This window comes from Metarhizium brunneum, chromosome 5 (assembly GCF_013426205.1).
Source record: "Metarhizium brunneum chromosome 5, complete sequence".
Classification (NCBI taxonomy): domain Eukaryota; kingdom Fungi; phylum Ascomycota; class Sordariomycetes; order Hypocreales; family Clavicipitaceae; genus Metarhizium; species Metarhizium brunneum.
The window spans coordinates 2,271,883-2,293,019 of NC_089426.1; the positions used below are offsets into that span (position 1 = coordinate 2,271,883).

At 51.1% G+C, this 21,137-nt stretch overlaps 4 protein-coding genes across 4 annotated transcripts; 3 read left to right on the forward strand and 1 right to left on the reverse strand.

Moving 5' to 3' along the window:
- Nucleotides 1–1,398: 1,398 nt before the first annotated feature.
- cdc42 (Cell division control protein 42) lies at nucleotides 1,399–2,721 on the forward strand (the record flags this gene model as incomplete). The annotated part of the gene is made up of 4 exons (XM_014686853.1): nucleotides 1,399–1,421; nucleotides 1,810–1,929; nucleotides 2,176–2,554; nucleotides 2,656–2,721. The coding sequence occupies 4 exons, from the start codon at nucleotides 1,399–1,401 to the stop codon at nucleotides 2,719–2,721; spliced, it is 588 nt and encodes a 195-aa protein (XP_014542339.1).
- Nucleotides 2,722–9,992: 7,271 nt separating this feature from the next.
- Nucleotides 9,993–12,389, forward strand: MRN1 (RNA-binding protein MRN1; the record flags this gene model as incomplete). The annotated part of the gene is made up of 1 exon (XM_014686852.1): nucleotides 9,993–12,389. One exon carries the CDS (start codon nucleotides 9,993–9,995, stop codon nucleotides 12,387–12,389), a length of 2,397 nt encoding a protein of 798 aa, XP_014542338.1.
- Nucleotides 12,390–13,295: 906 nt separating this feature from the next.
- Nucleotides 13,296–14,837, reverse strand: G6M90_00g087780 (uncharacterized protein; the record flags this gene model as incomplete). The annotated part of the gene is made up of 2 exons (XM_014686851.1): nucleotides 13,296–13,409; nucleotides 13,467–14,837. 2 exons carry the CDS (start codon nucleotides 14,835–14,837, stop codon nucleotides 13,296–13,298), a joined length of 1,485 nt encoding a protein of 494 aa, XP_014542337.1.
- Nucleotides 14,838–16,722: 1,885 nt separating this feature from the next.
- On the forward strand, nucleotides 16,723–19,305 carry G6M90_00g087790 (uncharacterized protein; the record flags this gene model as incomplete). The annotated part of the gene is made up of 1 exon (XM_014686850.1): nucleotides 16,723–19,305. The coding sequence occupies one exon, from the start codon at nucleotides 16,723–16,725 to the stop codon at nucleotides 19,303–19,305; it is 2,583 nt and encodes an 860-aa protein (XP_014542336.1).
- Nucleotides 19,306–21,137: the final 1,832 nt, after the last annotated feature.

The following is a 21,137-nucleotide window of genomic DNA, read 5'->3' on the forward strand; positions in this document are numbered from 1 at the left end:
GACGGCGCAGGGGAGGCTAGGAACACTTATTGAATTCTGTGGCGTATATGGGACCGAGTACTGTAAGAGGTGAGAGAGTGTGTAAGAGCCGCCTCGGTTTCACGGGACGAGAACAGAGTAGCGTCAAACACTGCCTGGCACATTTTGGGCTGCTGGGGTCTCTGTCTCGATGACGGCATGGGTTGTGACATAGCACCCTGGGCAATTTTCCAGACAAGACGCCTAAAAGACAATTCTACACATGTACATACTACTACAGCCCGGGCGCGACAAGGTCTGGGGAATAGACTGCCGTACGGAGTAGTACTATTACGTGGTGCGCCATACTCCGTATACATATTACGGCACAATACAAGATGGAACGCCAAGCACGGTTCGGGCGCAGAGCGGCGGAAGAGGCAAAGGCCTCCAGGAAAGGAGGTTGAATCGGGCAGGTTAAAGCGGGTTTGTGCAGTGCTTGCATTCAAATGCGCCATGGTGTCGAGTCGGGTTCAAGTCCAGGTTTTGTTTGCTCACTCTCATCTACGTACGTATGTACGCTCTGGGTGCAGATGTCCTTTGAAGGAGGAGAGTTGAAGTCTGTTTTCTGCCAATCTGGGGCACAGCTGGTCGAGTTGGTGGATTGTGCTGCTGCACCAGGACGTTTGTGCTGCACCAATCCAGTCTGGGTGCGTTTCGATTGGTCCCAGAGTCTTTACTTTTGAGGTCTTCCGCATGGCCTTGGTCGGGTGAAGTGAGCAGTCAGCCTGGTGTCCTTGGGCCATTCTGCACCCAGGTCACTTGCTCGTGTACACAGCGAGTGCTACTTACCCAGGTACTCCGTACCTAGGCCGTTGATAGTATGTATGTACGTGCTTGCGTCCCGAACTCGACAAGGAGCTTGAGCACCTCAATGTCGAGCTGTTCGTGCTTGTCTTGACTCTTGACCACTTGACCGTCCCCTTGTCATTCGCCCGCTGGCCCACTGGCTCCTCTCGGCCGCACCTGCCACACGATGACGGGCCCCTCCTTCCTAGGAAGCCTGCACTCTTGTGCTCCTGTAATACTCGTGTACTCCCTCCCGTACTCGTGCGCTCCTGCACTCGTCCTGCACCCCCCGAGCGCTTGGCTCAACTTCTCTGCTCCCCAAAAGGGCTTCTCAAGGGCTCCTCCGTCCTCAAGTGCTCACCGTGTCTGAAGCTTGTTCCTCATCACCCAACGTCAAGTCAAAAAGAGCCCGCGCTGCGACTTTTTGGCCTTTTGCGCCTCCATCTCCCAACCTCGTCCTCATCCCGACTCACCTCGCCTCGACTCGCCTCGACTCGCCTCGACTTGCCTTGACTCGACTCGACCCGACCATCTCTCGCCTCTCATCTTTTCTTCACGAGCTGTTTGCTGCGAAAGCGCTGCACCACAACCATGGCCGTCGTCGCAACCATCAAGTATGTCGGTCGCCATCCTTATCCTGCTGCCTCAATGCTGCATCCATGCCGCCGCATTCTTCACTTTTTACGCCCTCCACAGCGTCGTTGCCTGTTACCTCTTATCTGTTGCCCGATGCCTGTTTCTCTCTACTAGAACGCCCGCGCAATCTCCATCGCCGCATCCTCAACGTCCCCTGCTATTTATTGCACCCTTTGCATCACTGAAATAGTACCTCACTACGCTTGCTTCCTTCGTCCCCGACGCTGAGGGTGCTGATCTCCTCGAGGCCGAAGCAAGTGGCCTGTGCCGTGCTAATACTAGTTTCCTTTCTGTCCACATGCGGCCGTGCTCCACCATGCATCATGCATCAGACTCTGGCTAACCGCTCGTGCAATTGTTTTTTAGATGCGTTGTCGTCGGCGACGGTGCTGTTGGCAAGACGTGCCTTCTCATCAGCTACACCACCAACAAATTCCCCTCCGAATATGTTCCGACGGTCTTTGATAACTATGCCGTTACGGTAATGTGAGTGGAGTAGCTGTTTTTTTTTTTCGCCTTCGCCTTCGCCATGGCCTTCAAATCCACTCGTCATCCCCGGGAAACGCGTCGAGCCAGATGCACATCTCCGTGCCCTATGTTGCTGAGGCTTGGGCGCGAGAACCAGCATAGATCGGCATTTGCATGTGTTTCGTGGGTGCCGTGGCCAGCTTCCGCGACAAGGCAAAGGACACAAGCATGATGCCCACAAATTCTAACTTGATCGCGCCATAGGATCGGCGACGAACCCTATACCCTCGGCCTATTCGATACAGCCGGTCAAGAGGATTACGACAGACTACGACCTCTCTCATACCCTCAGACGGACGTCTTTCTCGTCTGCTTTAGCGTTACGTCGCCTGCTTCATTTGAAAACGTCCGCGAAAAATGGTTTCCCGAGGTTCATCACCACTGTCCTGGTGTTCCTTGCCTCATTGTTGGCACTCAGGTCGACTTAAGAGACGATCCCAGCGTTAAAGAGAAGCTCATGAAGCAGAAGATGACGCCTGTTAGGAGAGAAGATGGTGAGCGCATGGCTAAGGAGCTGCACGCTGTCAAGTATGTCGAATGCAGTGCGCTTACGCAATTCAAGCTGAAGGATGTGTTTGATGAGGTAGGTTGACCACGGAGGGGGCACATGGCATGAAACCACGCCTTATCTATTCTATCCCTGCGTCTCTAAATGAGATAGGTTGCTGACTTTTCCAATTTTAGGCAATCGTCGCCGCCTTAGAACCGCCGATGCCCAAAAAGAAATCTCACAAATGTCTAATCCTTTAAGGATACCCCATGCCGCGAATAAATAAAGACAAAGGATGAAATTGAAGAGAGAGGGAAAGAAACACTCATATACCTCACTTCATGAAATGATGCGGCCTTGGCCTTCGTATATTGTTACATGGCCAGAAGATGAAATAGGCCTTTGGCTGGCCTTGAAATTTAGACACCAGCGAACAGAGGCGAAAGAAATAGCATTGGCTGTGGCATAGCTGCCGGATCAAGGAGCAACAGAGTGCGAGAGCCCGAGTATATGTCAAGGCAGCGAAATGAAGTATCTCATATTTGGAAGACAGAACGTTTTGGCTATGGTGCTCTAGCAGATATATTGTGCTCGCGGAATCATTTGGCCGACACAAGCCGCGATGGCAGTGGGCTATACTGTTTCAGACATGGCTTTGCTACATTGTTATAGGGCTGGATAAGTAAGCTTCCTGCTACGCTATTTCGGACACTGGTCTTTTCGAAGAGGGGATCTGCGGTGCTACCTGTTGTTACTCTGTATTTTCTGTTGGCGGGACTGGGCAACTTTTTTTTATTTAACATTTCCATACATTGATGCTTTGATAGGATAGTTTGGCGATTGGAGTGCAATTATATCGAATTCTTGTCTCAGATGATGTATGAAGTAATTTGTAGATATATTGGCGGATAATTATATTTCCGCCGTTGGCTCCTCGTCCCTTGTCCAGTCCTGACTTGAAAATTGCTGCCACTTGTACGGAGTACAGTGAAATCTGATGGTATTATTATCATCAGTTCCAGTGTAGTTCTACGGCCGAAGCTGGGGGACATGAAGTACCAGGCAACTACCTAGGTAGGTAGCTACTTAGACCTACCTACTAAGTACCTAGATAGGTACCTAGGTAGTTGACACTTGACATATATGGCTGCGAGCGTGCGCTTGTGACGAGCGGTATCCCACATGTCAACTCACTTTTTTTTTCTGCCTTTAATGTTTCTTCCCCCCCACCTACTCTCTACCTAGGAGACTTCCAACCAGTTCTTGACTCACTCTATTTGCGCAGCGTTAGCTCGTTCATCGTTAAAGGTGCTCAGTCGCCCAATTCCCGTGGCGTCCTGATATCAGCACGTCGTGTGCTCTCCTGCTCTTCTACAGCTTCGCAGACCGCCTTGGGAGGGCACAATGGTGGAAAGGGGGGTTGGACGAAAGCGGATTTTGGCCAAGTTGGCCGAGTTGGAAGCTTAATGGGCTTACGAGGTAAAAATTCATTTTCGATTCGAATAATGGTGTTATGATGTGGACGGACTGTAGACGCTTTTAATTTATGGATTGATTACCCTGAACTACGTCACATGTTTTCTGATGTCTCTCTACGATTTGATATTGAATCATCGGCGTCGCCTTTTACACGACGGTTTCGTACTCGGCCCGGTTCACCATCACCTACTACAACATACAAGCTCAGACTCGCATTGTCAGTCCTCGATCGTAAACGACAAAATAACTGTCAAGAAAGGAACAGAGTGCCCGACTTAGTCCCTGAATCACCACTAAGCTGCCTTCCGCGGCTCCAACCCCCATCAAAACTGGGCCATAATCGACTGCGGCGTCATGCCAATTCTGACAACATTTGATAACAACATGATCAGGGAGCAGATGCCCCAGGGGCCCCAAAGAGCTAACAAAACGAACATGTGTGCCGTTTCTGAGTGGGATGCGAAGATTGTGACGTTCGGGGGAATCACGGCTTGACGGTGGCGACGTTGAGGGCCAGAAGTCATAGTTCCTCATTCCGACAGTATTTCCATCTAGTACTTACCTCTCGCTAGTCCTCACTCCCTCTAATGAGTGATAGAACACCTTGATACTTGGAGTCCAGCGGCGTATCCACTTCGATGGGACATAACACACTTCACCTATGGCTCTATGGTATGGACGATCAGCCAGGAGGATCTGCTATCCAACGCGAGTTCTGAGAATTCGGTTCATGCTGGACTTCGCATGCGTCTCGGCGGGGACGACTCTACGGATATTGAAGATGACTCGTCGCAGGGGTGGATGATATTGATGATCTAGGCATGCGCAGTATCATGGACAGGATTATGGGGACAATGGATATAGAAGATCCTGTCCATTTGTGCGTAGGTATTGACCTTCCTTGGCCCAGCGGCTGGACGGCTCGTAAACAGATCCTAATAATAGGGGGAATGGTTGAATTTGGTAAGAGACGAATGTGGAGGAGGAATCTCCTGCTTATCACAATAACAAGAAGGAGATGAGGTTGGCTGCGGCGTAGGCCTTGTGTGAGGTGAGGTGTGGAGTTCCATGATGATGATGAAGAGGACGGGGAGGATGGGATCGGAGAGCGTGGCTGGCCATAGTGTTGTGAGTTAAGCTGTCTGGGCCGGGAGGCACCGTATGAGTGTTGGTTAGAATTGGCACCTACTGGTGTAGGCCTTTTTTAACTAGTTTCGCCGGAAGTTGTGCCCCAGAAAAATTCATGTTTGCAACAATGCAATTGATTAAATGGTACTCGAATACTCTTGAGCTGGTGTTGATGGTTAGCTGGTTGTTGGGAAGCCAGTCTCATAAGGTGAAGAACAGTACTATGCAACTTATTTTTTGCAGTTTATAAAAAAGCTTCCTGGACGTGGAATATAGTATGCCGGGCTGAACAAATACCTTTTTCTAGGTGTATCGTGGGCATTTGCTAAATCTTGTATCCCAGGTTGTCATCTGCGTAACAGCCGCACACGACCACGAGTGATACCACAGCCAAGGCATGCAGCCAGGCTCGGGGCCTGGAGCAGACATCTCAGCTCGCCTCGTGCTTGCTTGGCGTGTTTAGAGGAAATCTGCCGTTTCATGAGACTGTACTCCGTATGTATTTCACAGTTGACTTCGATCAAGCCTGGCTTGGAACAAGCTGGCGGGGGAGGGGGGGGGTCCCGTCGTGTTCTCTTCCTGCTCCAGTCTTGGCCAGCCTCTCGCCACGCCCGATCCTGACCCGGCTTTGTCAACCTGAAAACAAAGCATGAACCACGGAGCAGATGTACTGCACTAATGGCCGAACAAGAGGGGTCTGAAGGGGCTGTCGCTTTGTTCCGATACCGAAGCCGGTCGCAGCGTAGGGCAGTAAGTACGAGACAGCGTGTTGACTGTATGTAACATGTCAATTGTTTTAGCCGGGCCGAGCTTGGCCTATTTCGGGTGTACAATGTGGTTCTATGCCTGTCTGCCTTCGCATCAATGACATGCCAGCCATGTGACCGCATGCCGGCCATACCACACTAACAACGGGAGAGACCCCTGACTCGGCCTTGGCCCTCTGAGGCTTTGATGCAGTCACAGGTCCACGAGTTGAGAAAATGGGTGACGCTGCATTGATGGTCGACCCCACAGGTTGCCCGATCTGCCACAAGATTCGGGAAGGGAATCAGGAGCTGCGGCCAGGGCTCAAGAACCCCCTTTGCGGTTTCAAGGCAGGTAAACAAACCTGCGAGAGATGAGAGGTACGTAATCGCACAGGCGAGAACGGACAGGGAGGAATGCGGACAAACGTCAAACAGTAATAGTCTCCGTCCTGACCATGACAGAAGGGACGTGGATGGCGGACGTTTCATGCCCAGGCCGGCACCGTAAACAAGCTGCCCCAATGATTAGGAACGGGTCGAAGCTGACTTGGCACGAGGACACGAGAGATGAGAGCACGGCCTCTTGGTTGGTACTGTTAGTTCTGTGCTTGTCCAGCATTTAACTTGGTCATTACTGGTAGTAGTAGTACTCACAAGACGTACTCTGTACTCTGTATTCTTAGCATCATTTGCATCTGTGAGCGAGCGGCAGTTGGAACAGGCTTTTCCATGTCCCCAGCCCACTTCTTTCTTCATGTTGGCCGGATTGTTGCAACAGCGTACGGGGTACATACGTAGTGGTTGTACCCCGTATTGAATGAGCGACAGTCATGTTGTGCATTAACCCTCATTTCGCACATCACAAAGCCCCCGCTGTGATGGGGTAGGAGCGATTGGGGCGCTGCGGCCTTGGCTGTTAAAAAGGCAGTTCAGTGTTGCTTCTTGCAATAATCAAGTGTTTGTTTCAGTGTCGCTTCATCGTGCTTGTCGTGGCCGCTGGCACAATGGAGTCACTTGGACTGTGTTGGGGGACCACTCCTTATTTGCCTCTTCAATGCATTCCCCCCTGCCTGCTTGAATCATGCCCAGAAGAAAGGAAAAGAAGAAGGGCATTATTGACTATGCACTCTGTAGTACATAGAAGATACGTACACACAATGGTTTGATGGAGATGCGGAATATTCCGTGGTCGCCCACTGCACTGCCGGAACTTAGGGGCGCGTGGTGGCCCAATGCGAAGTATTTTCCAGGCTTGGCAGACAGAGTCTACGAGTGCTTGCTTGCAATAGTACATTCTTGCTGCGGGAACATGTTGTGTTGGATGCCTAACTGATTGACGCAAAACGGCGTAAAGATGCAGAGAGAACAAAGAACTTGGAAAGGAGAGAAAGAAAATCCTCGGCAGGTTGAATGTCAAGCCGTCGGCAGGCAAGGGCTACAGATGAAGCAGGAACGAGACCAGCCTCCATTGCTTGTTTCCTCTCCACGACCTCCTATGTCGCGGGCACTCGTCATGGTTCTCGACAAAGTACCTCTAAGGACTAACCTACTTAAATACCTGGTACCCCTTAAAGTACGGAGGAGTAGCATTAATTTGCGATGTCTGCAATTTACCAAATACCAAGGTGCGAAGTGCTTGGGTAATACCGGCAACATGCCATCATGTCCATCCCGTGTGGCGGATGCTCAAGAAGAAGAGAGTAAGAGAGTGTGGCTTGTGCATGCGTGAGTGTGTGTGAATGACATGACATGACATGTCCACCACTTCATCTACACCATACTGCCTTCCGGATACGGACTACTATTGAATTGGATGCAAGAGATTACGATTGGCCATGGTCACACTGTCAGGTAAACTGCACTTTGCGGTGGCCATGTCTAACGTTAATATATCCCCGGGCCTGTGACATTGGCTACCAAGAGCGCCGCGTACGCCATGCGTATTTGCATCAGCCTCCGGTTCGTTCATCCAAGTAGGTACGTACTCGATACCTCGCTTCGGTTGTATTCCATACAGCATAATGCCGAGTAGTACTATGCAATTCAGAGGCTCGACATCTGGCGAGCGCTTTCATTGCTCCGTGCTCCGTATTGTATGTACATACTCCGTGGTCTGGACAGAGTAGCATCACGGCATGCCCCTGGTCTTGGACCTGGACCAGGACCTGGACCATCACCCCTGCCAGGGGTTCATTAAACTAACATGTACGGAGTATCAGCGGGCTAATAGCACTGCTAGGAGACCAGTTTAGGCAAAAGCACCCACACTCATGGGTCGTTGGAAATAACGTAACGAGAACCATGAGAACGGCATCAACAGCGAATTCAGGCGACAGAAGCTCAAGCGCTGGTTTTTTTTCGGCTTCAAATCGTGTCTGGTGCTTGGTGTCTTTCAATGTTTGTGCCCGCTCGATCACCTTGAGCATCGCTCCTCCGCCATGTCACTCTTGCCCCTGCTCAGTCCCCTTCGTCTGTTGGCCAACCACAGCTTACGAAACCCAGCCCACTCCCCCTAGTCCAGGCACGGCGTCGGGTACCTCATCTCTCTCTTCACGAATGAAGCGTGTCAAAGTGCCCGAGACCCTCCTGTCAGGTACTGGGTACCCCGTCACTCAGTAATGGGTACTGCCAATGTGCCGTTGGAGCACCTGCAGCATTCGCACTTGAGCGTGTGCTAGATTCTGGGCTTAGCCGCTTCTGAAAGCTGCCAGAAGTGCATGTATTTGTACATGTCAATAGTAGAGACACTGGCCTTGCGCCTGGTTCCTGAAGCAAAATCCTTTTCTCCTCGATCCTACAGAGCTCCTTGCCCTCGGTACGGTTCTCATCCCCATCCAGTCTTCTTTTTCCTCTTCTTCTTCTTCCTCCTACTACTGAGTAACCCTTATCCTGCTCTATTCTCAACGGGTGCACGCTCTGTTACCCAGTCTTTCTTCTTTTCATTTCCCTTCATCAGTTTTTTTTTAATATTCGCAACTCCGTGCTCAACCACGCTTTTGCCCTTTTCTATTCTTCCGCCTTGCCTGTTTCTCCAACTGTCCAGGGGGACGGCCCTTGTTGACCATACACATATCCATTGTGTACCGAGTACGGGGTCCCTTTTCCTCTTCCACCCCCGGCCAGCTCCACCACCGCTTGAGCATCTCTCATCTCTCACTCGCTCTCCCTACGTCTGCTTCCACTCTGTACCCTTTTTCAAGGCAAGCCTCAGGCCGTCCAATCTCCTAGGTACCGTCGACCTCCACATAGTCTTTTGTCGAAGCCGCCTCTGTTGTCTCCGACGATTTACGCGCCTCTGCCAGCTCTCGTGCTCCAATCTCTTTCTCTCCTCCGACCGTCAAAATTGGTCTCTCTGTGGGTGATTTTGCTCCAGATGCAGTTCTTTTTGCACATTTTCTTTTGAGACGCCAATCTTCTTCATCTTTTTGACACTCGTTTCGCCTATTTTGTCACTTTTAATTTCCTTCATTGGTTTGCCGCCGTTCGCCGCGCCCCCCCCCCCGTCGTTCGACTCCTTGGTTCCATATTCCTTGGCCACGAACAAAGACCAAATCCACGTCTCAACAGCTTTCGTCTTCTGCGCACCATCTCTTCGACGTAATCGTTCTAGCTCGACCTCTCGCTTCAACATTCGGCTGTATGCTTTGACCGGCTATATTCCGTGTCCCTAATTCGGACGACTTTTGACTTGACACACAAGTTGCTTGCCATCTTCACGCTCATTTCAGCAGCCGGGCTTTACGTCCCAGAAACGATTTCGCCCCTAGGTGTCCAGAACACATTGATACCTCTACTCGGCGTATCCTTCAGACCAGTATCCTCTTTATTCGAACAGAATTACTTTACATACATGCGGCTTTCGTATTCCAGAGCCATTGACTATATATTTTGTTCACCTTCAGTTTAATATTTCTTGCTCCTCTCACGCTACTTTCGTTTTTTGCTTCAATCAACAACAGGCCCATTCATCTGCCAAATCCCTTGTGAAGCCAGCTCTCTCAGCTTCCCGATAACCGACCAAGTCGAGTCACACTAGGATATCGAGGCTAGCTCTCGCACCTCTATTTCCACGTCTCGACCTTGAGCGTGCCTTTAACGGGGCACATTTGTCTTTCAAAACGGCTGTTCTATCGCAAGTCGGGCGGGACTCTCTTGTCCCCCCTCATCTGCTTGGCATGCAGGACCTCAACGGGCACATTGGCCAGGGTGCCAGTGCAAATTCAAACGGCCGATTTCAAGGCCACGTATCAAAGCCTTCTAATAGCGACACTGGATTCTCTCACGGTGCCTTCACGTCCAACATATCTGGATTTGCTGACCGTCACCCCCGTCGCGGCAACATTCCGTCTCTCAACACTCAGTCCATGAATCAGAATCAAGTCGCATCTCCCAATGCAAACGACATGACTACACCTGGCACTGCGTTCGATATGCAATTTACTCCTCTCCTCCCCTCGCAGCTTCTGCTTGGAAGCCCCTTTCAGCCCGGAAGCCCAGCCGCCTTTGGAAGCAGCCCTCAGTTCCAAAACTTGTCTGCTTTCCAACAGAGCCAGCAGCAAGGGGGAAATAACACTCAGCATAGCGGGGGTGTCTCTAGCCCTGTTCAACAAAATATTTCGCCTCAGTCATATCAGGCCATGGTGTCGCCGTCCACGTATGGCGCCCCTCAGTTCTACCCTCCTCAGTCCCCTACTGGAGGTTTCAACATGCAATCGGCAATGCAGCCCGCTTCCCCTGTTTTGGGATCTTCTGTCGTGAGTAGTTCCAGTCGGACAGTCTATCTTGGCAACATTCCCCAGGACACCTCCGCCGAGGAAATCCTCGGCCACGTTCGGAGCGGTCAAATTGAGTCAGTTCGTCTCTTGCCTGACAAGAACTGTGCTTTTATCTCGTTCCTCGACGCCAGTTCTGCGACGCACTTCCACTCTGATGCAATCTTGAAAAAGCTCTGCATCAAAGGTCAGGATATTAAGGTGGGCTGGGGCAAGCCATCTCAGGTCCCCAATTCAGTTGCACTGGCTGTTCAGCAGTCCGGCGCCTCACGAAATGTCTACTTGGGCAACTTGCCTGAGGATGTATCTGACGAGGAACTTCGTGAAGACCTGGGCAAGTTTGGTGCCATCGACACAGTCAAGATTGTGCGGGAAAAGAGCATTGCATTCGTCCACTACCTATCCATAGCCAATGCCATCAAGGCAGTCTCTCAACTTCCGCAAGAAGCAAAGTGGCAGGCTCCTCGTCGTGTCTACTATGGCAAAGACAGATGCGCCTATGTCTCTAAGACACAGCAACAGAACGCTGCGCAGTATTTAGGCATTGCCCCTGGCTATGCACATATGTTGACCGGTGCCGATCGTGACCTGATCTCCAATGCTCTTGCACAGCAATCCGTCGCTGCAGCCGCCGTAGCAACCACTGCCGGAGGAATCAACAACCTAGGAAACCGTACGATTTACTTGGGTAACATTCACCCGGAAACGACTATTGAGGAAATCTGCAATGTTGTTCGTGGGGGTTTGCTGCACCACATTCGATATATTCCTGATAAGCACATTTGTTTCGTTACCTTCATTGATCCAACGGCCGCGGCATCATTTTATGCGCTGAGCAATCTCCAAGGCCTAATGATACACAACCGCAGACTCAAGATTGGTTGGGGGAAACACTCCGGAGCCCTTCCACCAGCAATTGCCCTGGCTGTCAGCGGTGGTGCATCTCGAAACGTTTATATAGGTAATTTAGACGAGACTTGGACTGAAGACCGTCTTCGTCAGGACTTCTCTGAATATGGAGAAATCGAGCTTGTAAACACGCTTCGCGAAAAGAGCTGTGCCTTTGTCAACTTCACAAACATTGCCAACGCAATCAAGGCAATTGAGGCGATTCGTGGCAGGGATGAATACAAGAAGTTCAAAGTCAACTTTGGCAAGGACCGCTGTGGAAACCCCCCTCGACAGACGCAGCAGCAGGGCCAGTCTCCTCGTCCTGAGGGGGTTGCTTCCCCTCCGCCAGGCGGTTCCCAGAACAGCGGCTCGCCACCGAATGGCTCGACACCTCAGCAATCTGCTACATTGTTCAACGCCCAGAGCAACCCTCTTACAATGTACTTGAACCAGTTGTCTCAACAGGCTCATCAACACCAGCACCAACAGCAACACCAGCACCTGTCTTTGCAGCAGAACTTACTCTTCAACACGGCCCAATCCTCTCCTAATGAGCTAGGTCTCGACATCCCACAGCAAGGATCCCTAGGCGGGCACGGTCAATCTGCCTCCATCTCCAACAGCTACGGTCCCAATGCTACTTCGTCTGGCGCCACAACTATCGGGGGACTTCTTGCCCCAGGCAACGCCCGTGGTTCTCACAGCCGGGCTGTCAGTTTGCCTGTGCTTGCCCCTGGCTTCGAGAATGGCGGCAATAGTCCAAATAGCTTGGCTGGTAGCAACGGCAGTGACGGAGAAAGACGTGGCCATCAGTATCAGTCCAGCTTTGGTGGATTGGGAGGCACAGGCTTCGGCCTTGCTATACAAGGTGGTCTCAATGGATGGGTAGAAGAGGAAGTGGCCAACTAATTATTTCAATCGTGTCTAAGCAACTTAGACACCATATTACACCATGACCAGGGAAGGGGACTGATCATTTGGCTTAATCGTTATAATTTCTCTGGTGGAGTCTTCATACTTTTTTTCTTATTCTGAATTATTCTTTTTTTCCTTTTGAAAAATCACTCCAGCTGGGCCATTTCTGCACACACAATTACCTTTTCATACGCTTATTTGTCTTTACTTTTGATAATTATTCTTTGTCAGTATATGATGATTTTATTCTTTATTTCCTCCAATTTAGCTACCCCGTTGAGGTAGACTACAAAAGAGCATTAAACACGGCAACGTTTCACGCAAGGAGAGCCGTGGCCAGGCAGAAGGATTCGCCAGCTCGTGCAGCGGCTGTTGGCATGATCATTGGAAAAGGTGGAGTGCAAAGATTAATATGTGTCTGCGCGAGAAGCGGATAGAGACTTGGTATTTGGGAGTGGCTTTCGCCTATACAGGATGGGAAAGCGGGAAGGAAAAACAAAAGTGCGACCTATAGTGGTAGAAGTAGTGACAGTACTGAATGCAGAAGCAATGTTTCGGGGTCCACACGGTTTAGCTTGTTTTTCAAGGAAAGGTCCTCGTGAATCTAATTCTCCAAAGTGTTTGACATTAGACAACATCTGTACTTGGTGCCGGGTTCTATCCTGAGCTCATATCTAGCTTCGTACTTCATCTGCTCCTAGTGCTGCCTGTATTTGATGCCAATGCCCGTAAATATCAGTATCTTAAGATGAAACCACCCAACGCCATATATCATGATGAAAATAAAAAACAGGGAAAGACAGCCTTCAATTCAACAGAAAGACATCGTGCCATGTGCCCCAAATAGTCATTCATCATGCAGGGCACTATAACAACACGCCAGTATTCTAAAGTCAGGTCTCAATAGCCAGCGGGTTCGGGTTTCGCAGGGAAAGCAGAACCTTTGATATTCAAACGACATTCCTGCTTCCAGTTACGGGGTGTGAATTTATCTACTATGGACTTGAATGCCTCCTGCCGGGTGGGTTAGTTCGCAAGGACTTGGGACTGTTACATATGCGAGGGGCTTACCAAGGTGCAAAAGGATTCGTCACCATCGAGGTGTTTGCCTGCGATCTTGCATCCGGGGATAGTAACAGGTCTGTCGTTGTAGCGGAGACGGACGTAGTAGCCCTGTAGCCGCTTCCTTTCTCGCTCACTCAATTCGGGAGAGGGTTTGCGACCGATGCTGTTTGAAGTCGAACCACTGAAAATGGAGGACCACCACGATTGACTTGACGATGCACTGTTGGTTCCTGTACGCTGGAAGAGCTCAATTGCAACGTGGCTGGTGAATGGGGGCCATGCCTCTTCGTTTAAAGCGCCCAGGCTGGCGAGAACGCCGGCGAGAGTTGTGTCGTGACATCCGCTGAGGCCGAGGCGGATTCTGGGAGGTGTGCTGGACTGCTGCTTCAAGTCGTTGTCAGTGTTGGCGGAATCTTCGGCACTTTCGACCATCCTCGAGACGATGTCGCCGAGCAAAGCGCCGATGCCAAGTGTTCTATACTCCTCGCTCTCCTTGTACCCAGAGTACCACTCTTCTACACCAATCTTTTCCAGGATATGTTTGACTTTGGGGTCGTAAAATTCTTTGGGAAGCTTTGTCTCTGGGCCATGCGCAAAGGTCGCATTGACGGTGTCCATGATGCCGCTCAGCCGAGGGCGTGAATCCACAGCAACTTTGGGGCTTTCATCTGGCATCCATTTTCCAATTTTTGCGTTGAGGTAGGCCATGTCTTCTGAGTCGTTCCACCGGTCTGCAGCCCGCTGTGCGAAGGCTCGAGCCAGGGCGGCAAACCGGCGACAATTGGAGTCATTGGGGTATAAGGTTTCGTCCGCGAGAGCGCGAGAGATGATGGTCGGCGGAGAGAAGTTCTCGGCACGGGTGTGCAATGGATATAGTCCATTGAGAGTCTGCTGCAATGATTCTAGGGCACGGGGGATAGGCGTAGATCGAAGATAGATAAAGTCGGTGTTTTTGACGCCGGCAGGCAGAAAGCCAAGCTGGTCGACATAGAGCTTGCGGAGCCTTTGCCCAAGCTGGAACGTGGTGGCACGGCCGCGATCTGTCAACATTCCCATGTCGCAAATATCATCCAATTCGCCGCTTGGCCCGGATGCCATTACGGGAGCATCGTCTGGCCCCATGGTTTCGAGCCGTCTCTTCCACTCCAGTACTGAAAAGCGGTCCGTGTTGGGGTCGAGAACGGCATTGCGGAGTTGTCTCATTGCAGAGCAGTACGGCCAGAATGGTGCCAGGCCAGTATTCGTGAACCGCGCGTTGACGGGCGTACGCTCACCATGGCGTAGGAGGATCTGGACTTGATGGAGGCGGAGCTGAGGCGGGTAGAGTGTCGTCAGCTCGGCGTCGCTGTATGGCGCTCGGGGCACAAGTGTGGTCATGGTCGAGTACTTGGTAACGGTGAGCGAGCGAGGGGTCAGAGACAACCTGGGCTGGTACAACTGGACGGACTATACTGCTTGAATCGGTTCCCGTCAATGAAACTGGGGCGAGAGAACTAAGAGGCCTTGTCCGGGCTCAAGGTTATTGCCAAATGTTGAATGATCGGTGCGGCTCTTCAATGTTCGTCAAGCGTGGTGTTCTTCCTGAGCATGGAGAGAAGGTGTGTGTCTTCCGGGCCAAGCTGGGCCAGCTAGATCGGCGAATCAATGAATGACGTTGGGGAACGGCGGAGACTGTCGGGTCCGGAGCCGGACTTTCAGGCACAGCAGTAGTAGAGGTTCAAGGGAAGGAACGCCGCAGCCAACGGAGTGCCCCGTTTGCACAGTCGTAAGGTGACACCAAGGCCGGCTCTTGCCTCATCAAGCTTCATTGAGGGGAAGTCTACCTTCCTTCACCGTACTGTGCGCTCCTTCCCGCCTTCCAGTTTCGCAGCTTGCGTCGGCGCTTGGGAAGACTGAGTTGTGGCTGCCAACTCCAGGTAGGTACTTAACTAGGTAAGTAAGCCGATCCTGATGAGGTTGGAATCCATACTGTTAACTCCAACACCATTTGGCCAGCCCTATTGCACTACGATTGCTTCACCACCGACGCCAGAAGCCCTGATTGCATAATAGGATCCACGACGTGCATCGACACCAAGCATCTGCGACTTGAGTAGAGGAGAGGGGGTCCCCTTCCCACATCATTGGATATGGCTTGGACATACAAATGTGCTGACAACACGGAGAGCAATACCAAAAAGACCAACGGCGCCGGTGGCTATGGTCGGAAGAACCCCACAGAGTTGAAGACCATTATCACATGCAATGGACGAGTATCCCACGACAAACCAAGACAATGAATTGTAGGAACGCAAGCACCTCTGGATGATTGCAGGGGCCATACGCCAAGCACCCAAATTGCAGGCGAGGCGGGCCTGCAAGGCTGGCCCTTGCATGTTCAACTCTTGTCTCAACGTCAGACGACGTCAACGAAATCAGCTGGCAGCGATTAATGGGCTGCTGGAGGCCATTTATCACGTCGTCGCCACACAGCCTACTCTCAGGCCTCATCCATCGCTCTGGGGGGGGGGCTACTATGCCATCCATGAATTGGCCAGAAGGCGGCTTCAAAGCAGAACAAAAAATAAAATGGCGAGTGTTTTCGCCTTGGGTTCTGGTGCTGCCTTGTTCGGGTGCACCGGACTTTTGGAACGACGAATTGTATCCAGTCTGGGCTAGCAAACTGACTCTGGCTTATGCTCCAACAGCCACCCTGGCCCTAGCAGAGCCCAATGCAGTTCAGCCCAGATAGACCCATCCGCGCCGGGTTTCCGCTGTAGCCGGCAAGACAGGGAAGGATACGGTGTTGATTATGACGCCGACACAGCCAACGGCCCTTCGCCTTACCCGAGATCCACTAGCTCGAAGCCTGCACATAGAGAGCCTTGTCGCCCAGCTGGTGGGTGGCTTTGTCGCCCATAACACACAGTCTTCTCATGCTTATCCTTCAATTCACTCCTTCCTTGCTTCCCGGTCAAAAGTCTTCTGTTTCGCCCCTACATTGTCTGTTTTTATACTCGGATCAGCTTCTTCGATTGGAAGAATCAGTCTAGTTATACCTGGGCAACGTTGGAAACGAAGCATTCATCGACCCCTGCAGTGATGAACAACGGAGCACTCTCATTGGTTGTGCGTAGCCTTTGAACGTCGCGAAAACTGAGTGACAGCCCTCATGCTGTCGTCGACTTGAATTAGCCTCTCAGACGGCATTGGATTGGCTCCGTCGAGTTTTCCGCTTTTGTCTCCGCGCAATCTTCGAAATCACACCAGCTTGTTGGCAAATATGAGCATCACAAATCAGCTAGATCTCCCGCGGCCGGATGAAGCGGCTAGGATGTCATCACAAGTGTCGGCCTCCGCTGCTGAGGGAAGACAAGTGAATGATATCCCAGATGGTCTTGAAGAGGCTAACTTGTCCGATGAGGCCTCTATTGAAGACCAAGATGAGGCGCAGGCTGCTCTTCAACCAGCTATTAGCGCTGCGGCCAGTCATCTGACATCTGCTCAGACTCCGGCGGCGGAGAAGGCAGCAGCTCTTGAACGGGTACCTGGGGGTGGGTATTTTGACAGCGCGATTATCGAGGGCGATGAAGAGGATGAACGCGAAGATAATTACAGTCCTGACGTTGGGACACTATCGGAAATAGCCAAAAGTTCCCGGCTAAGAGACGAGGTGGTGGATGATGGCCAAGTCTTGGCCGAATCCAGCTCTCAAACACCAGATCAACTACCAATGCCTTCGCCATGGATTTCAAGGCCAAAAGACTTTGCCATCAGCAAAGACACATCTCGTTCGCGGCAAACCCGAGGGGTGCTCGGGTCCGCATTCAGCCCGACGAGACAACATCGTTCACGATCCACTGGACAAGAAGCTTTTAAGAAACTCCAAAAGGCGTTCCCATCTCTCACCGGCCACGGCAATCTCTTACCTTCTTTGCCAACTTCTTTTCTTTCAAATTTCACGGGAGACCACAAAAATAGTCTAAATCAAAGCTCCAAGTTGGCAAGTCGCCCTCGTCCTAGGTCCTTTACACTGACCCAAGCATCCACAACCAACCCTGCCCATAGCGTTGGGTACTATCCTGAGAGTGAGCAGAATGATAAACACACGCCACTGCCTTCTACCGCATCAAGGACCAGTTTGTCCTCCAGTTCGCGGCCACGGCCTCCCGTGTTGCGACGCGTTACCTCCGACGAAAGCCTCCTCTACCACAGCTTGTCAAGACAGTCTTCTCTAGGAGATGACAATAGATTCAGCGATGTCCGAGAAATGGTCAATATCCGGTTCATGGCCATCAGAGATAGCCTTCCAGACGTACCAAACTTCAAGATGCCCAGCTTTCCACGCTTGCAGGCAGCGTCCCGCATGTCGTCAATTTCACTTAACGGCCTGTTTTCGAGCTCGACTGAAGAAAACACACTTAGTCGACAAAAACCAGATATTGGTCCAGATGTACCCATTGCACAACCGAGTCAGGTGCTACCTAAGTCAAGCGCTTCGTCGGTGGCGATGGATCGTGCCTTGGAAGATCTCACCGGTGATGTAGTTATCTTGGGGGGCTATCGTGGCTCCGTGCTTCGATCAGCGGAGCCGCCACACCAGCAACTTTGGGCTCCGGTTAAGCTGGGCTTCAACATGCGCAAAGCAAACCTAGAAGTAGGCCTAGAGGATGAGGATGAAGAAACTATGGAGGAACGCATCATTCCTTCGGGCATGCTCAAACATATCGGCCCGGTGGATGTTTCACGAAAGCTTTTCAAGAGACTCCGGTCTTCTCCAAATGTACGCAATGGAACTCTCCGAATATGGGACTACGGATATGATTGGCGGCTGAGCCCTGCCTTATCATCAAAGAGATTACAGGAGTTCCTTGCAAAGTTGCCGTCTAATATGCCTGGGACACCCCCAGAGTCTCGTGGAGCTATCGTCATCGCTCACAGTCTAGGTGGACTCATCACAAGACATGCTGTTAACTTCCAGCCACATCTTTTTGCAGGCGTACTCTACGCCGGAGTCCCTCAAAGATGTATCAACATCCTAGGACCATTCCGCAATGGTGACGCAGTCCTCTTCAACGAGAAGCTGCTCACCGCACAAGTTAATTTCTCGATTCGTACATCATTTGTACTGCTTCCCGATGATGGTTTCTGCTTCATCGACAAAGAAACTGGAGAGTCATACCCAGTTGACTTTTTCAATGCTGATGATTGGGTCAAGTGGCGTCTCAGTCCCTGTGTGGCACCAGCTCTACCGCCATATAGTCGTGACAAGCAGCAGGGATTAACGTCTCCATTGTCTTCTCTGTTCCCGAATTCGCTTCTCAAGACGAAAAAAGCGCCGGAGGCTCATGAGACCCAAAACATTGTTTCTACCACCAGTGAGACCCACTATCACGGAGTCGCTCCGCTCCCATCTCCACCGCGTTCACCGTCGCCTCCCTCAGGTGCTCAGAATACTTTGACGATAGATCAAGAACGATATCTGAAGTACCTCAGACGGACGCTTGCTGCTACTCGTAAATTTCGATCTGAGCTGGCACACTCTGAAAAACTTGAATCATCCAATGCCTATCCGCCACACGCCGTTCTGTACGGGAAGACAATTCCAACCGTATACGCAGCCCAAGTAGCAGGACGAGAGGCTATACCTTGCGCGGATGCTTATGACGATTTGGTTTTTCGCCCCGGAGACGGAGTTGTTCTTGCACGAGAAGCTATGCTGCCCGCAGGGTATTCCATCGTCCGTTCAGGCAGAGTCAGCACGGAGAGGGGCCACCTTACGATGCTTGGAGATCTACCAGCGGTAGGTCAAGCGCTTGAGGCACTTCTCAAGGGTCGTCGGAAAGGGATTGGTATGGGAGCATAAATGGCGGTCCAAGTCACGGAATCACCCTCTTCTTCAGTGCAGAAATTTTTAAAGGATCTAGCTCTCGCAGCCGGATGTCATGTCGATGAAGCTGTCACCGAGCTATATCAAACTAGGTTTTTGTTTTATTCCCTTAAAGCCAGCAGTTGTAACAAACCTTTACTTACGACGGCTTGGTTATTTCGTATGGATGGCCCCCAACGTTAAATTTGCCCAGCACGACTTGCCAAACGTCGAGTTTCGCAGGATGGGAAACATCTTGGCACCCACACCATCACCGCCCTCATCCAACCACATCTTGGCCGTGAAATGTTGTCACAAATATCAGAGAAAGCAAGCAGCCCAGACCATCCAGCCGGGGACACTACCGAGCGAAGATCGTCATTAGGGTATCTCAAGAGTGATTTATAGTTGAATTGAACGTCATAGCCTTACATTTTGCAAAAGGAAGGCATGGGTACATCCTGTCGTCAATTAGCTTCCATAGCTTCCAAACCACTACATACCGTAGCTGAGACGCTTTCTTTTTCGTATGATGCTTTTGGGAGATACCTCTGGCTAGGCAACAGTATTTCTGCACGAAAAATTGACTGCCTCATGACACTCCAGACACGGGACAGGCCCCGTAAAAGTTGACAGCCTGTTGACACCCACGATATGAATTGTCTCTTCCAAACGATGTTCCAAGAATAAGGTAGCATCCAGACGAGACGGGTGTGATTTGAACATTGAAAAAAGAAATTGACGCAGAAACAGATGCACGTTAATATCGCCGATTCGCAAGACCCCCAGAAGGAGAAAAAAAAAATGCAAGAATTAGCAAGTAAAACAGAGGTTTCGAAGCTAACGCTTTCCTGGTACATGGATAGAGTGCGTGTGATCCAGTCAGTACTCGGAGATTTTATGCATGACGAAAGCTGCATGCGCCCCTGGGGGAGAGGGGGGTGTAAAAGTTAGCAAGCGTCGATCCAGCCACTTTTCCGGCTCATCCCATCATCACAGGTTTCTCATGCAGGGCCGTGCGTTCGTCCTGATTTAAAAGAATTGCAATGGAGCGCGCCCCCCTGCTCCTCTCCTCACCAAGTTAGTTATCCCATGTCTAATGTCCGAAACAAGTAAGTAACCTTGTGTCAAACACGGAGCAATCATGCGGCTCAACAGTGAGCAAAAGTAAGCAGGCAACGAGGAACGGCCGAGGTTTTTAATAACCATTTGTCTTAGATGCAGAATATTATTAGTCACAAGTAACCGGATCGATACATGAAGTAAATGATTTCATTGCATGTTTACGAGACAAAATACAGGCCAGCCTGACAGCTGTTTGCCGCTCGCCTTGCCATGTTGATGGGCGTTTTAGATATCCCAAGACGAATAATAAAATGAGATGGAAACGAAAGAACAGTTTTTCCCTTGTTCTGCTAAAACACCAGACTTGATATTTGTCTTTTCCGTCCTTCCAGGATCGTTCCTTGCCTTCCTATAATCATGTTCCTCTCTCCTCAATGCCACCGTGGCAAGCGTCAATTAAATCATGCGCATGGCTGCAAGACAAGGAAGCCGCGGCGCTCGTCTGGCGCCTGGCTGTTACAGGCTCATTCCAGGTGCAATTGTTCCACTGCAATTCGCCTCCTCCCGTTATCAATGTCGAGCGTGGTATCGTATGTATGGATGTTGGTATGCAACAAGCACAAGTAGCCGTGGTTCTGCCATCTGCGTATGCGTGTCTGAGGTCTCTAGAGACATCCGACTCCAACCTCGGTGGAAAGACTCCGACGCAGGGGTGGGAGGGATGTCGTGTGTCACGGGCGGCGGAAGGGGGGAGGAAAATGGTG